At 40.8% G+C, this 18,197-nt stretch overlaps 1 protein-coding gene across 1 annotated transcript in view; it reads left to right on the forward strand.

The window, feature by feature from the left end:
• The window catches only part of FMN1 (formin 1), a 475,774-nt gene that overhangs the window by 28,427 nt on the left and 429,150 nt on the right, over nucleotides 1-18,197 (forward strand). Inside the window, exon 3 of the mRNA XM_055132734.1 lies at nucleotides 5,920-7,916. Coding sequence (XP_054988709.1) covers nucleotides 6,068-7,916 — 1,849 coding nt within the window. The 5' untranslated portion in view covers nucleotides 5,920-6,067. The remainder of the gene's footprint in view (nucleotides 1-5,919; nucleotides 7,917-18,197) is intronic.

Genomic DNA, 18,197 nt, shown 5'->3' on the forward strand with positions numbered 1-18,197 from the left:
CTTTATTTTTTCAATAAAATTGAATTATGACTACATTACTACTCTAAAATTACTGACACCTCTTCTAATTTTTAAAAATTTTATTTTAGTCATTACACTTATAAGTGTACAATATTGTCAATGGAAGGATTTAATGTATACAGCATTCCAACACCGTACTCTCCAACAGAGTGTCATTTTTCCCTCCACCACTGTCTGAGGTGCCCTTATGCCCTACCTCATGCTATTGTAAGCTCCGTTCTCTAGACCAGTTCTTACAGTCTGTTGCTTTGCAAAACCACAGCCCAAGAGACAGGAAAGTAGGGAGTAGATATCCTGACCTTACTTCTCATTCCAAATTCTGATCTACAAGTTAGTTTTCTCAATAGTTAAACACAGAAGAGCCAGTGTATAAAGAACCTATTTGATTGGATCCATAAAATCTTATTTTCTACTGTGGTTGGGCACAGTTTGAGCCTGAATGAACAAAGGACAATTTCTAGTTCAGTAATCAAAGGCATACGTAATATTGACAGTATTGGGCTCAGATTGAGTCTTAGGACTAATCTGTATCAATGCCTGCGGAAACAAAACTTTACACTGACCTTTTAGAGCCTTCAATCAATTAGGAACTTTACTGTAAGCAGACAGGATAACTGTTGCTAATTCTGAGATCTTACTTTAGTCATTGGTGAAATATGTTATGGGCCTTGAATAACATCTACTAAAAGGCAATGATTTCTCATTATATTGAAGCACAACAGATATTACCATTTTTGAGTAGAGTGAAGTCATGTACTTGTTTACTGGAAAAGAGTCAGGGAAGAAATTATCATGGCAATATTGGAGATAATGTCAGCCTGGTCTTTGACAAAGGAAATGGAAGACAGAAAGATTCCCCAGGAAATAAAGTGCTTTTACACTGAGCACAACCAGAGAAGGTCACTTCAGAGACCAAATCATGATGTATAATTTAATACATGATGCCTGCAGAGCTGCTGTGTTTTAGTCAAAGTAGAAAGAGGCAATGCTCCTCAAAATAGTCCTGAAAATTCAGCGTGGTATGTTAAATAACTCATTTCACTTTATTTTCTTTATTGTCCTTTTATTTTTTTTCTCCTAAGAAATACAGTTATTTTCCTCTAGTTTCTCAGAAGGAAAATATGTGTGATGATTCAGCACTGCACTTTGACTAGCTAATGGATTATCACAGAGAAATGTTAGCCTGGCTCTGATGCTTTCCTTTGCCCTGGCATGCACTAGAGTACTGAGGTTAAAATTCACTTGTATAGGGAAAACGTTTTTTTTTTCAAAGAGGAAGAGATTTATAGTCTCTTGGTCATCAAGAAGATATCACCAAGAAATATTTTGAGCCTGTGGATTGAAATCTTAGAGATTATATTTTTCTTTCTCAGAGAATATGAAATTTGAGAAATGTTTGAGGTATGTTTATTCCAGGTACAGACAAGACACCATAAGGTAGACTTATGGCTGCCTCTTGAAAATATTTTCTTTACATAAGAGAGAGATCATGTCAAACAGTGAAGAGAGAGATTTGTATAGTTATTACAATGTTACTTTGATAGTTTTTTGGGTAGTTATTACAGTGTTCTGCATCAACTCTATAAAAAATACATTGATTCAGAAACAGATTCAAAAACACAGATGATATGTATAATAATTTTAAGATACATGATTTTAAACTTTGGAAGATAATAGAAAAGTAAGATTGGGAAACATTTGTTTGTTTCTTTAGATTTTTAAGTTGTTTGGGCTTTGAGTGTTCAAAATTTAGCAAAGCTAGTTCTAAAACCCATCTCAAGACCAAACAAAACAAAAGAGAGACTATTTTCTTCTTATTTTCCCATAAATTTCTTCTAATATGTCCTGTTTGTGCCATTTTGATTTTCTTTGTGCCATTTATCTGTTAATATTAGTTCATATATCAATACATACCCTTGTACATTCACAGAAAAGTCTTGCTTTTTTGTTTTTTGAGACACTGTGATTTACAATATTGCTTATGATACAGTTTCATGCACCCAACATTTCTTCATCATGTCCTCCACCAGAAAATCCACCATTATCACAAGGTCACATGTGTCTATCCTCTATCCTCTAGTCTTGGTAAGCTCAGTTCTATAAACCAATTTCCAGGTTCTGTTACCTTTGGGCTTTATTATCCCCTTATAATGTTTCTTTATCTCCCATCTATGATAGAGGTCATTCTGTATCTGTCCTTCTGACTGACATGATGCATCAGCATGATACCTTCTAGTTCCATCCACATGGAAGCAAATTAATTGATTTCATAATTGTTTATAGCCATGTAGTATTAGTATTCCATTGTGTATATATATATATATATATATATATATATATATCACAGATTCTTTTGTGAGGAGGAACTCCCGGTTGTGCTCAGGACTTATTCATGGATGGATCTGGACTCAGGGATTACTTCTGAAAGTGGTTGGGGGACCATGTATGGTGCTGAAGATTAAATCTGGGTCAGCTGCATGCAAGACTTTATCCACTGTACCATATCTTTCCAATCCTATCCCACAGTTTCTTTATCCACTCATCAGTTCTTGGTTACTTGGTTTGTTTCCAGATTTTGGCTATTGTTAATAGGACCACAATGAACATAGGTGGGAACTGTCTCTTCACAATAGTGTTTTGGGGTCCTTGGGGTAGATTCCAAGAAATACAATTGCTGAGTCATATGCGTGTTCAGTCTTTAGTTTTATGAGATGAGTTCATATCGTTTTTCATAAAATTTGGACAAGTCAATACTTCCACCAACAGCAGATAAGGGTATCTTTTCCCCCACATCCACACCAGCACTATGCTTTGGTTCTTTAGTGTTAAGGACTAACGTCCTGAACTCAGGGACTTGTGGTGAAAAGCATGCGCTCCGAGTCCTGAACTATCTCTCTAGCCCTGAGACATTTTAATATTTTCAAACTTTGAGTATTGTTTTTCCTTCTGTCTAGCAGCCAGCCTGGTTTGATTCATGCCAAAAATCTCAATGATTTTCTGCTGGTTGTGGTTTTAGTGTCAGTTCCATTTGCATAACTCTTGCAATGTACTTTGGATCTGTTTCATGAAAGTACCATGCAGTAGAAAAGTCTGGAAGATCTTTTTTTAATTTTAAAATGTGTCTTTCAGTTTACTTTAAAAATAATGTGTGTATTGGTTAGGATCAGGTCCACACGTTCATAATTTACAGTGAATTTAGGAGTCCATAAATAATGTTTAGTGTCAAGTTCAAATTTTCTGAGTTCCTTCTCTCCCACTGTTGCCTTTGTACTTTTGGGTCCTTCTGGGGCAGGATTTTCCTTGGCCAATAGACTTGCCACTACTTACTTTTTAGACTATAAAGTTATTGCTTCATGCTTTTTATTTTTGAAGGGGTAGGAGGAGACACACCGAGCAGTATTCGGGGCTTACTTCTGGCTCTGTGGGCCCTGTGAATTCTATGGGATTCCAGGGAGTGCACCCAGGTCAGCTGCATGTAAGACAAACACTCTACCACTGTGCTATTGATCTGGCCCCATGCAGCATGCATTTTGTATAAGTGTTTTGTTTGTTTCATTGTTTTTTGGTTATTGGGCCACACCTGACTATATTCAGAATTTTACTTTTATCTTTGTGCTTCAGGAATCAGTCTTGGTGGGGCTCATAGGATCATTTGCAGTCTAAGGATGGAATTGTAGTCAATTGCATGCAAGGCAGTGGCCTTACTCCCTGTACCAGCTCTTCAGTCCCTCTATACAAGTGTTTTGTTTTGTTTTGTTTTGTTGGCTACACACAGTGGTGCTTAGGGTTTACTCCTGGCTCTGCACTCAGGGATCACCCCTAGTGGAGCTGGGTGGTAGGGAACATGTGGGGTGCCGGAGATCAAACCTAGGTCAGCTGCGTGTAAGGCAAGCACCCTACTTGTTATACCACTTTTCCAGTCCTTCTGTGAATTTTTTTTTTTTAATTTTTGGGTCACACCCGGCAATGCACAGGGGTCACTTCTGGCTCTGCACTCAGGAATTACTCAGGGGACCATATGGGATGCTGGGAATGTAACCCAGGTCAGCCGCGTGCAAGGCAAATGCCCTACCCGCTGTGTTATTCGCTCCAGCCCATCTGTGAAATTTTTAATGCTTATATTTACTGGAAGAAACAGAATACAGTGTTTTTGCTTCTTCTTGACCAATATCTGGAATACCTTGATATTAGTAATTACTTTTAACTTTTAACTCCAGTCTACTTCTTTCTCCTAAGCCATATCCTTTTGTATCTAGCAGGTTCCAGGATATGTTACTTTTTATGTATAATTATGTACCTAAAGTATGTAATTGCTGAGTAAGGAAGAGAGAAAGGTAGGAGAGTTTTTTAAATGGTCTCCAAAGATGTCAAAAAAAGTTTAGCAGTAAAATAAAAGAAAGTTAAAAAATAATTAATGTGTTCAGCCCAGGAAGTGCCAGGAAGACTCAAAGACTCACACAAAGGGTTAAAATACTATGCAGTGAGGAAGTACCGAAGATATTAAGTCAGCAGAATCTTGGCCTCTTTTACAGTTTTCTGTGCAACTGTTCTCATTCAACTAGTTATATTTCAGGTACGAAATATAACTGACAGGGGTAAGGTGCTTGCCTGGTACATGGTCAATTCCAGTTCAACCCCTGGCACTATGAATGGTCCCAGAACACTGCTAGGAGTGATCCCTGAGCACAGATACAGGAGCAGGCACTAAGCACTACTGGCTGTAGCCTAAACAATTAAAAAATAATAATTTTTAATATTATCGGCCTTATTTGTAAAAATGTAAATATGCAGTCATGTGTTACTTCCTGGCAGGTATATGTTCTCAGAAATGTGTCTTGGAGTTATTTTGTCACTTTCAGCAATTTTGTCAATAAGAAGATTCTTTATTTGCTGGTTGGTATTATATCATTTTCCAACAATGGCTTACATAGTTCCATTTTTATCACTCATTGGATAGTTTCAACATATCTGAGCAAATAAAATACTATTTCCTAAAGTTGTTTTTTTAAGTAATATATAATCTAGGTCAGTTGCCCCCAAATTTTACTGAATCTGAAAGAGAAAACTGTTTATCCCTGTCCAGTAGAACCCAATATTACAACTTAGAATTCAAAGGGGAGAGGACTCATAAGAGTTTTTGTTTTTGTTTTTGTTTTGTTTTGTGAGGATTATAGGCATACAGTGCTCTGTTATGGAGTTAAGCACTCCCCTCCCCCATAATCTCTAAAAGTCTTGGTTATGTAAATGGGAAACATGCTATAGTTTGTTCTCTATATGATATCCATGTTTAGGAAACTAAAGTCAAGGTTTAGGAAATGATAAGATTGAGTCTTACTGCACTAAAGTTGTAGTGTAAACTATGAAGTGACTATCAAGAAAAATATAAAGATTCTATATTACCACCACTTCTACATAAAGTGTGATATAGATGGCTTTCACAGCACTTCTAGTGCCCGTGTCAGGGGTCAAGGAGGGAGAGAATTGAGAAAGAAAAAATAAAACAGCATGGCTGTTTTCAAAGAATCTCCAAATCCGTTTTCGTCAGGACTTCTGGGAGGAGTGTTAGCTCCATTTTATAGAACATCCACGAACGCCTAGAGAACTTAAGGGACTTGCTCTAGCCTGTACCTGTAAGGTGAGTTCCCAAGTGGGGCAAAGGGGCCACTGTCCTGGTGCTGAGATGAGCTGAGCGCTCCCTCCCTTCTCTCAGTGGCTTAGAACCGCCTTGTTGGCCCAGGGTGGGGCAGGAGTGGCGGAGAGGTAGCAGTCAGCCTCCTGGGCAGTGCTGGGAGTGGGTGGAGGTCTGCCAGACCGGGTAAGTTAGGCTTTGATTTATGCCGCTGTGTGATTTGTGCACTCTGTTAGACAAGCTGCTTTCTTCCCCTGTTCCTCTCACAGGCCGTCTCATTGCTGGAGATGACTGTCAGCTGCTTGCCCTGCAGAGCCACCATCACATGCCTCACCACCACCACCACCACCGCCGGAGCCCAGGAAGCCTGACTACAGAGCAGCGTCTCTCAGAGGCATGAATAATTAGGTAGGCATAATGGAAGGCACTCACTGCACCCTCCAATTGCAGGCGCCCATTACCGAACTTTGCTACATCAGCTTCTATCTTCCGAAGGGAGAAGTCCGAGGATTTTCATACAAGGGCACTGTAACTCTAGACAAATCCAATAAAGGGTTTCATAGCTGCTACCAAGTCAGGGAGGGGTCGGACATCATCAGCCTCAACTTGCAGCCCACAGAGCACCCGGGCGACATCTTTTTCAAGCCGACTCCCACCAAAGACATTCTCACCGAGCTGTACAAACTCACAGCAGCGCGGGAGCGGCTGCTGGCCAGTCTGCTGAGCTCAGACCACATCCTGAGCATCACGATGGGGAACCAGGAGGGGAAGCTGCCCGAGCTGTCGGTGAGCCTGGCCCCGGAAGACGACGCTTTCTCCAGTGCTGGAGACTGGCAGGGCGAGCCCCCCGTGGGCTGTCTCAACAAGAGGAGGGCCCATGGCAACAAAAAGCTCCGGAGGTTTGGTGGAAGGAGAGAGAACCCGGAGGAGCAGCCGCAGCAGCAGAGGACAAGAAGAAAAGGACGTGAGAGACAGGACTCAGCATCGCAGCTGGCGAAGGAGCAGATTTGCTTCGGCAACTCCCTGCCCCTTTCCTCGGCAGGGCCGGATCTGAGGCTTCTGGAGGAGAGAAACAACTTGCTCCCCGATGAGGTGCTTATCTCTTCCCCACTGAGGAGAGAGAGCTGTCCCCCAGACACAGACAAGATGCTGGACTTCACCCCTGGCCGTGGGGGCTTCAGGATGGCTTCTGAGGAAGTGGGTCTTAGACTAGAGCCGCCTTTGGACTGCAGCGAGGTGGACCCCAGAGAGGGTGGTGCCGGAGAACCGCAGAGAGCACCTCCCCGGGAGGCCGGTTTATCCACAAGGCACAAGGACCCTTCGAAGCAGCCTCCCGAGGCAGAGAAGGGCCGGAGAGAGAAATGCACCCAGCGAACTTGCAGGAAGAAGCCTGTCTCCAAAGTGGTGGCCAAAGTTCAGAATCTGCCCACTCAGGTGCAAAGAGTCGTTAAAGCGCATTCTGAGGGAGACGGGGGCATTGCCTTTCGCCAGGCAGCCCAAGCTGAGTTTATCCCCAGAGCAGACTTTCTCACCCTCCCAGACGCAGAGGCTGGCACTCAGCATTCTGCGCCCAGGAGCACGGAGCAGCAAGGGGATGAGTCATTGCTGCCAGCGGCCAGGGAACAGACCCTGGTCAGCGCTGAAGCAGCTGTGAACAAGGTGCTCCGGAAAGTGATAGACAGTGAGAAGTTAGATGAAGCCACCGAGGGCAAAAGGCTGGGCTTCCCTGTCAAAAGCCTCACGCTCCCGGACCCCAGAAGCAAAAGGATAGCAGGGCTGCCTCAGGGAGCCGGCACAACCTTGCTTTTGGATCGACCCGGCAGTCAAGGCCCCCACTTATCACAGCCAGAAGGTGATGAGGAGCGGCAGTCATCATCCTCCCCAGCTCTGGCAGCGCTCAGCGTGGCATTTAATAATTCATCCTCCCAGTTCGGAGCACACAAACGCATGCCACCTGTTCCCTTGCCTCTCCCCGCAGCACTCCTCGGTCCCCCAGAGCATCGCAGGAGCCTCCAGCTCCCACCTCTGCCTGGCGAGGGCGAAGCCGCTCCCGATGACTTTGCTGGTGGAAAGAGCAGTGCTGTGTTCGGGACCCCGTCAGCCGACGCCTTGGAGCCACCATCCTCCGCGAGGGTCACGGAGACCGAAGGGGCCAGCTCAGCCTCCCTCCGAGCAGGCCAACCTCAGCCGGTGCCTGGGGAACCCTTGGACCAGAGTCTGGGGCCTGGGAAGACCACAGCTCGGCCCCAGCACCAGTCACCTCCAGGTTAGTTTCTGCTTCAGATGCTTTACGTTTGCTCCTGAGTGGTTCAGAAAGTGCTGGTGCTATTCAGAGACTGATTAATAATCATAACCAAAAGTCTTAGACTTTTAGGCAGTTGACTTGTACTAGGAAAATGGGGAGGGACCCAAGAGATAGTAGAGAGGATAAGGTGCTTGTCCTGTAGAAGACAGTCCTGGGTGTAATTCCTGGCACCTCATATGGTCTCTGACCACTGCCAGAAGTGACCCATGAGTGTAGCCAGGTGTGGCTCCAAAATAAGAAAAAGGATAAGGAAAGAAAAAGAAAGGAAGAAAGGAGAGAGAGAGAGAAAAGAAAGAGAGAAATAAATAAAGAGGGAGAGAAAGAGAGAAATAAAGAAAGAGGGAGAGAAAGAGAAATAAAGAGGGAGAGAAAGAAAAGAAGGAAGAAAGAAAGAAAGAGAGAAAGAAAGAAAGAAAGAAAGAAAGAAAGAAAGAAAGAAAGAAAGAAAGAAAGAAAGAAAGAAAGAAAGAAAGAAAGAAAGAAAGAAAGAAAGAAAGGAAAGAAAGAAGATGGGGGGGGAAATAGGGAAGTGTGGAGTCTCCGTTTGCTTTTGGTATTAGGGTGATATATGCCTCATAGGAAGAATAGGGAAGTGTGGTGATGATATGGGTGGTGTTGACTTATGAAGTCTTGGAGTGGTGTTGCTTCCAGAAGTAATACTTTGGATATTCTTAATTTTGTTTAATTTTGGCGTACTCTGAGACTGCCTCTCCCTCATTGCTGTTGGAACTCTCAAAGCAAATAGGACCAGGCAGAGAGAAGAGAGAAGTAACTACTTGTTGCTGACTTTGATGCTAACAGTGGGTAACTGACCCGTTGATTTAAATGCTCCTGAAGGACCATGGGTTTGCCAGGACTCTGAGCAGAGGAGCAAAAACACCCCATGTCTTTGCTCTGCTGTCTGTTGTTAGAAATTTGTTTTGGTTTTTGTTTTCTAGTAATCATCTTTATCAGTACCATCATTTTATGTAAAAAATGTTGCTTTCTTCTTTTTTTTCTTGTTGGATCACACCGGCATTGCACAGGGGTTAGTCCTGGCTCTGCACTCAGGAATTACTCCTGGCAGTGCTCAGGGGACCATATGGGAAACTGGGAACCAAACCCGGGTTGGCCACGTGCAAGGCAAACGCCCTACCTGCTGTGCTATCGCTCCAGCCCCCTGGGTTTTGTTTTTTGTTTTTGTTTTTGTTTTAACCAGAGAAGGAATGATTTTATTTGGCTTTGAAGGAACATGGTTCAGATTTCCATTTAAAAAATTCTGTTTTATAATTTCCCAAATATGTATCAAATAATGTATATTCTGAAATTCTTTTATTGGGGGATGATTATAGCTCTTATTGGTTTACACCATTTCTTGTGCAAAAGGTGGTAAAGAGTTCATATGACTCTGCTTAATGTACTTTAAATTGTATGTAGAGTCTGGTTCAGAGGTTCCTAATAAGTGGGTTCAATAAAACCAAAAGATACTGTACAAAGAAGTGCTTCTCTGGCACATGCCACTTCGATTTCCAGATCGATGTTGCAGATGCCCAGGGTTCTGTATTCTATTGTATCGGATTTTTTTTTTTTCCTGTGGTCTTTGCACAGCATATGGTCAGTGTTTTGCCTAAGGAATAGCAAGTAATATGATAGATGGTCTCACGACGATTAGGAAAAGCATCATGTGCAATTTGGGGGATTAAAGGTGTCAGACAAGAAGAATAATTTCAGAGGTCAGAGTTCATTTTGAATCCTTATAGCATTTTATAAATTTTTCTAAATTATTGCCCTAAGGGGTGGTTCTCTAGAAATGCAGTAAGTCCTTTTCATTTTGTTCTTGTAATATGGTGACCTTAGTCTGATGAGACTTGTTACTTTCATAATAAAACCAACATGCTTCACCAGGAAAGTCAGAATTGTGAATGGGGGATGGGGTGGGAGGCTGGGCTGCATCCAATGGTGCTCAGAGCTTACTCCTGGCAGACCCTGGGGGCCATATGGGATGCTGGGGATCAAATTGTATCCTCCACATGCTAGGCAAATGCCATGGTGGATTTTATAGCACTTACCATAGATACCTAGGTATAAAATTCTTTCTCCCCAAGGATATTGGCACCTACAAAATACTTGGAAAGGGAACTTTATGCGATTACTGATTTCTGGATGCATCATCATGAAATAACTCCCTTAACCTCAGTTTCTCTTCAGAAATCATACCAAATTCTAGGATTGTCTGTGAGCTTCATCCAGAAATGGGGCATTGGATACACCAGACTTCATTAATGCTTTTTCCCCCTGATTCAGTATAATCTTTAAAATTTTTCTTTATAAAAATATTATGAAAAGCTCCATAGTATGTGGGTCAAGTCAGATACACAGAAGACATTCAGTTTCTGTGGCGACTGAGCCTTTGACAGGCAAGTTCAGTCAATGACCTCCCTTCCCTGGTCCTCTCCACACACTGCTCTGAAACTTTCCCTATACTTTGGAATCTCCATGATATTTTAGAAAGTCAGCCCTTCATATCTTAGGAATTCTATGGCAGGGAAGGCCCCTTGTTTCAAAACTTATGAAAGAGTTGGATGAAAAAGGGGTGTGTGAAAAAACTCTTTTTTTTTTCCTGGTTTAGATGATTTTGTTTCTCCTGGAACCTTCTACCAGAACGTCTAAACATGTTCCATCATCCCACCCTTTTCTGGGAAAAGTGTTAAGGAGAGGAAGTTCTCCCGGTATTATCTTTGGACTGTGTCCTATGTTACTGCCACAATTCCCCCCTTAAATTTCCTTTCTCTATAGCTGCAAATTCCCTTCATATTCTGAGTGCATCTGGGATTTCTTGCAGTTGGGTGGATTCAACAAGACAAAGAGAATTTTCCTGCTTCCAGCTGCCTTTGTCTGTCACTTCATTTCTCTACCCCCCCCAACTTTTCCTTTCATTTACAATCTCCCAACAGTGGCATTTTATCTGAATTCAACTCCTACATTTTCCCATGTTAGCTATTAACCAGGTCGAATTTATGGTCTGTGCACACTTATTTCCTGTGGAAATAACATATAGGTATTTTATTAAAGAGATGTGATTAAGATTATTGAAAGCTCTCATTAACTGCTCAAGTAAGAGATTAAGTCTGGCAAAAGCAATCAGGTCTGTTTCCAGTTGGAAGATTCTCTACTATTTAAGGCAAGGAGAAATTTCCAGAAAGAGTGAAATTCACTTTCCTTCTCTCAGAACCAAGAAGTTAATGTTGGTTCTCATTTACCATTCAAAAAATAAATAGCCTAGGAGCATATTAGAGCATATTGACCCACCTTCTATTTCTTGTGTGCATTCCAAGGGCTACACACAGGAATTTCTTATCTAGTGGTGAGATGACTGAACATCACCTAACAGGCAATGATAGCTGGAGTTGTCTTCTCCTAGTCCTCTCTCTCCCTCACGTAGGAACTGACTGTCGAGTCATTTATTTTGGTGAAGAAAAATGCCATAGAATATTCCCAAGCCTTTGTGGAAGTGCTATTTTCTCAAACATTAGGGACTCCTCTTGTGCTTATCTGCAAAGCTGGGACTTTATGACTTGGGCCTGGGATTCTTTTCCATTTCTGCTCACTTTCTTGTACCTTTGATCTGAAATAGACACCGTTTATTTGAGGGGGAGTGGGGGTTGGGCCACACGTGGTGGTGCTCAGAGGTGGTTCTTGGCTCTGTTCTCAGAGGTCACTCCTTGTGGTGCTCAGGGAATCATGTGCTTCCTGGGGTTGAACTGAGCCCGAAGCCTCCAAGGCAAATGCCTTAACCCCATACTGTCTTTCTGGCCCTAGACTCTCTTAATATCACACGGACAATGGTCCATTATACTCAGGGAAATGATCATGCTTCAGTCTGTCCCTAAGTCATCTCATGACCCCTCTCCTTTGGTTGAAGTCAAAGGGGTGGTAATGGAAGTATCTGACCCAGGCATAGTTCTTCTTGATGTGGTAAATCATTTAGTTTAGCTTTGTCTGTGTCCATCAAAAGATGTAATGAATCTAAACTGATTAAGATTTGAGAGGGATACTTGTAATGTATTTTATTATATATAATGCTATTTTACAAACTTTTGTTTCACTTTAGGTATATATTATGGAGAGTTTTAAAATGAAACAAATTATAAGTAAATACAATAAATTATTAATAGTAGTTATTAATAAATTATTAATTAACCGTGTATTTCTCTTGTTCTCCCCTCACATCTTTCTAATAATTTTCCCATATTGATATCCAATTATTTGATACAATTGCAATAAAATAGTAAACAAATTTTACAGCAATAATTGATTTTTGAGGATGTTTACTATTACTTTAGAAAGCATGTATTATATGTAAAATTATGTGTAATTAACATTGAGAGAAAAATACCAAGATTCGCAAATTACATCTATCATTGTATACCCATTTAAAACAAAAACAGAACTTTCGTGGTAATTAGATCTTTACTAAATTGCAAAATATAATAAAGCATGCTCTCAGTTTTTTGTAGAAACAGGATGTATTACCAATATCCATGTGTGAGTATTTATGTTTGGTATGGCTCTGAATGCCATGGAGACAAGTTTAGAAAACCCAGTCTGTTCACATTTTTCCCTTGGGCCAACGCAGGCTAAAGGTGGGGAATGAGGTAAAGGGGAATGGTCCAGAAGCATTGGAAAAGAGCATTAAATTCTTTCCATACATGTTTTCATATTATTTCATTGGCTGTGGTAAATGTGTCATTATTTTTAAGGTTTTTAACTACTTTTAAAATTAAAAGAAATTTCGAATGAGTAAGTGTTATTGCATGTCTGTGGTCAGATGATAGCTAAGCCACACTTACAGACTTTCTACGTAGCTTTTTTATTGTTTTATTTTATATTCATTTTGGGGGCCACACCCAGCAGTGCTCAGGGCTTATTCCTGATTCTACGCTCAAGGACCACACCTGACACTGCTCTGGCGACCATAGGAGATGCTGCAGATCAAACTTGGGATGGCCATAAGCAAAACAAGCTCCCTAACCCCTGTACATCTCTTTGGCCCTCCATATTCTTTAATGAGGCAGGAAGCTCATCATGAGATTGTAGCCTTGTCATGAAATAAAATTCAGGCTGCAGCTTGCTCTTTCAAGCCTATACTCTCCCTTGAACACCTATCACTGCCTCTTTTTTTTCCCCACTCTGGAGAAGCCTGTGTTCTCTCTTGAACATGTATTTCTCTTGTTCTTCCCTCGCTTCTTTCTAAATAAATTTTATTCGAAGCAACTATCTTGTTTCACTTAAACAAAAACAAAAAAAAAGAAGAAGAAGAAAGAAATTCCGATTGCTAGATATTTGTGAGAATAATGCCCCGAAGTACCAATCAGGGGGCTAGGAGCAGAGCGGGACAGGGAAACCAGAGGACGATGGAGAGGGGCTACTGCCTTGGATTAGAAGGGAGCATGACAGGCTTGAAGGAGTGGGTGAAGACATTGTTCTTGCAATCGAAACTGGAGCATATTGAAGATGAACCTGTGGCAGAACAGTGCCGGTGAGAGGAAACTGGAAGCAAAAATTCTGCTCTGACTTTCCTTTGATTGGCTTGAAAGACCTCCTCTAACAGAAGCACCCAGAAAGCAGAATGTCAGGAAGGTGGTAGATGTGATTTACAAGGTCAGCCTTTCAGGGTAACTAAGAGCAGGGAAGAGACTGAAGGGATTAGATCTGAAGGGATTAGAGGGGCCAGTTGGGGACAAAAATGAACAGACAAATTGAGCTGTGAAAACCAATAGAGAGAGATAAGGTGGTATTTTCATTTCTAATTAAAAAATGCCTCCCCCTTCCATTGTTGTTCTGTGGGATGTTGCTATTGTTGTGATGATCAGGGGTTTCAAGCCCCTGATTACAATGCTCCAGGGTACACTCAGCCTTTGAGGCTATGCTGAAGACTGAGCTCATGGTATTACATATGCATTACATATGCAAAGCAGGTACTCTGTTGCTGAGTCATGTCCTCAGATCCTTAGAATGGAGTTTTATGAGCAATAGGTTAAGGATGTGTGTGTGTGTGTGTGTGTGTGTGTGTGTGTGTGTGTGTGTGTGTGTGTGTGTGTGTGAGAGAGAGAGAGAGAGAGAGAGAGAGAGAGAGAGAGAGATGTTTGCTATAGAACAGTGGTTATCTTGATAACAATTATTGCAGTGTTTCATTTCTATGTCATAAGATGTTTTAACCTCTACAATTAAAAAAGACGGTCTCTTTTACTTTTTAAAGTTCAAGCGCAGAGGAAGTGAAACAATTAGAAGGTCTTGTGATCCAGTTTTGGGTCCATGTATTCAGAAAAATATATCTGGTTCTTCAAAACAGAGTTCTTGTATTTAAAAGTGGTTGCTGAAATTGTGCTTGAAATTGAAATATGAATTTCACCAATCAATATTTGTGTTTTGAAGTTAGCTTCCATATGAAATAAATGAAGATTATTTGGTGCTTATGTTCTGTTTTGCAAAGGTCATAGCTGTGCCCAAGATCTGATATTTTAAAATTCCAAGCCAGCTATACCTATGTGGGTTTTCCTCCCCAGATTAATGTCCACTGTGCTTTGTGTATTGCGCCTTATATTGCATTGTTTTTCATTTGCCTCTTTTCTATGCTTAGATTTGGAGCATAAGATTTAAAGTAAATGTGGTAGTGTGTGATCCTAGGCCAGATTTAAGGTGCATTTGAGAGAGATGTTATTGAGAAATAACTCCATTTGCAAGGGAAAGGATTTGAGAATAAACAAATAATACATACGTATTTATTTGTTTGTTTGTTTGTTTTTGCTTTTTGGGTCACACCCGGCAATGCACAGGGGTTACTCCTGGCTCTGCACTCAGGAATTACTCCTGGGGGTGCTCAGGGGACCATATGGGATTCTGGGAATCAAGCCTGGGTCGGCCACATGCAAGACAAATGCCCTGCCCTCTGTGCTATCACTCCAGCCCCTCTATCATGTTTTTTTTAAAAATTATTATTATTATTATTATTATTATTTTTAAAGAAATAATATTACCTCAGCTTACACGTGAAAGAAACTATCACAAAAACACAAAAAGCAATCTAGCAATTAAGGTATTTTTGCTTATTTTATGTCTGACAAGGATTTGACATACAAAATGTGTAAAGAACTCACAGAACTCAATAACAACAAAATTCAAGCAACTGCACTTTACAAAATGGACAAAATACTGAATAGATACATCTTTCTTTTCTTTTCTTTTTTTTTTTTTAAGGGCATACAGATAGCCCATAGGACATGGACAAAAATGTGGAATGTCTGTTATTACTAAGGAAATGCAAATAAAAACCATATGATATATATTACCTCCTACCCATAAGAATGATCTATAGCAAAAAGATTGGAAGTCAAAACTATCAGTGCATAAGTGGGGAAAAGGAGTACTAGTTTATTCCTGTTTGGTAGGAATGTAAATTTGTGTCACCTGTATAGAAGTCGCTATAGAGATCCTGTTAAAGTCTATACTGTAGGGCCAGAGTGATAGCACAGTGGGTAGGGTTCAATCCCCGGCATCCCATATGGTCCCCCAAGCACCACCAGGAGTAATTACTGAGTGCATGAGCCAGGAGCGAACCCCTGAGCATTGCTGAGTGTGACCCAAAAAGCCAAAAAAAAAAAAAAGTCTATACTGTAAACTGCATTTGGTCCTGCAGTAGTACTCCTAGTCATATATTGGAAGGATATGAAAACAATACCTCTACACTCATAGCAACATTACTCAAAATAGCCAAACTATGGATTAAACTCAAATTCCATCAATAGATGAGTAGATAAAGAAGATGTGTAATATAAACTGGATAACATGCCACTCTGGTTTTATAAAAAGATACCCTGCCACAGAGGCAGGGTAGGGTGAAGGGGACGGGGTGGGGGTGGTGGGAAAGATGCTGGGACTATTGGTGGTGGAAAATGGGCACTGGTGAAGGGATGGGCACTCGATCATTGTACGACTGAAACGTAAGCATGAAAACCTGTAAGTCTGTAACTTTGTCTCACGGTGATTCACTAATTAAAAAAAAAAAAGATGAAATGATGCCTTTTGGGACAAAATAGATGAAATTCGAAGGGATTTATATAAGTGAAATAAGTAAGGAAGTGAAATATAGCTATAAGATGGTTTCACTTATGTTGAATCTGAGTTACTAAATTTGCAAATAAATTGACAAAAACCAATAAACTAACAATTAGACCAAGTGAAAGTCCTATTTTTTCCCAAAGGCAAATTGAAATCAGGTGGGAGAGAGGACTACAGGAGGTCTTTTTGGTGGTAGGGTGGCAACTGAAGTTTGGTGGTAAGTCTTGTATACGTATAGACTTGTATATGTATAGGCGTACAAATTTTGTTCCTAAAATTTTACAGTGACTTGTATACGTATAGGCGTACAAATTTTGTTCCTAAAATTTTACAGTGAACCAATAATAAATCAACAGAAATAAAACTACTTCTGAAAATAAAGATGACCAATTGATACTATGATTAAAAAGAAGATAATTTTTAATAAATTATTATTTTGAAGAAAAGTGTATTGTATTTTTTCACATAATTCAACATTTTTGCTTTTGTATCATTGGTTGGGACATTAAAATAACTTAAACTTTTAAGACTGTAATTATAAACATTATCATGATACCCATTTGTTTGATAGAGCAAAATACTAGGAATATATTCTATTTCATTTTTTATGGACTCCTTGTGCTGATGATGTTTTTAAAAAATAGAACAGTCGGGGGCTGGAACGATAGCACAGTGGGGTAGGGTGTTTGCCTTGCATGCGGCCAACCCAGGTTTGGTTCCCAGCATCCCATATTGTCCCTCAAGCACCACCAGGAGTGATTCCTGAGTGAAAAGCCAGGAGTAACCCCTGTGCATTGCCGGTATGACCCAAAAAGGAAAAAATATATAGAGAACAGTGTATGTGACTGTAACCTACTTTCTTTTTCCTGATAGTTCTTACCAGGGAAATATCATACTTCATCCACTTTCTGATCACCTACAAGAATAGTAAGTTCTGAAAATAAGTTTGACATGGCAATAAACCATAGACATTGGATTTTGTGGTTTCTAAGCTTTGGTGTTTGGTCTTACCATCCCACCTATTGTTCTTCTGTGAGTTCTGAGAGATTAGCTTCCTGCCATAGCATTTCTGGAGGGTTTAGGAGTTTTGGTTTGTTTGTTTTTTTTTAAACTGTTACAGAACATTCCAAGATATTTTGGTTTTGTTTTTTGGTTTTCCCCCAAACCCTGGCACATTGAATCATATGCTTTTTATTAGGTACAGAGAACTACAGGGTATAACTTGAAAGTAGGCCATAATTGGGATTCAGATATATATTGGATGTAGAGGCAGTTGTGAAGTCCTTGAAGGATCTTATGCAATAGAAGGGAATGCTAGACAATGGAAGGTGAAATATCGTAAAAGCAGAACCAGTCTGGGCCAGAATGCCTGAATACAAACATACTGTCATCCTCTGAAGTGATGTATGCCTCTACACTGTGGCGAGAAGGGACTCTGGCTTGAAGGGAAAGAAGAATTTTGCCATCAAAAGTTCAACAGTTTAGCAGTATAGAAAAGCTGATCAAGAGGAACAGAAACATTCTTTTCCTCTTTTCCAGAGAGAGAGGGGGGGATGAGAGAGAGAGAGAGAGAGAGAGAGAGAGAGAGAGAGAGAGAGAGAGAGAGAGAGAGATAAACTGCCACTTTGGAAGGGATTTGGATGAGGCTTTTTAGCTACCCAGGGGAAGCAGTGTGACAGCAAGAGAACAGAAAGATGGTTAAGCAGTTGGCTGCCAAGCATGGATACTGTGTGGGCTCCTTAAAGGGATGACTGGGGAGAGTGGGCCTGAGAAAGTGAGTGAGGGCTTTAGACACCGAGATTCAAATTTCTGTGGTTCATATGACACAGTTTTACTTATAATGAGGTAGTCGCATCATTTAGGATTCATAGGGTTTTTTTTTTCTAAATTATTTTTACAAACATGGTTGTAGTTTAAGTGCAAGCTAAAGTTTATGTTTGAGCTTTGTTTTTTGGAGGAGAACCCCCAAATGATCCTGTAACTAATTAAAACTGATGGTCTTCAGGCCCAGAAGAGTTGTGAGGAGGATCAGATAATAAGCATTCTCGAGCCTCCACACTGTCTCCAGGATTCAGACATAGGTCTAGGCATGCCGGGATAATGAGATGATTAGACCTGTCAGGAGTCTTTGCTCAAGCACTCAAA

Source organism: Sorex araneus, chromosome 3 (assembly GCF_027595985.1).
Source record: "Sorex araneus isolate mSorAra2 chromosome 3, mSorAra2.pri, whole genome shotgun sequence".
Classification (NCBI taxonomy): domain Eukaryota; kingdom Metazoa; phylum Chordata; class Mammalia; order Eulipotyphla; family Soricidae; genus Sorex; species Sorex araneus.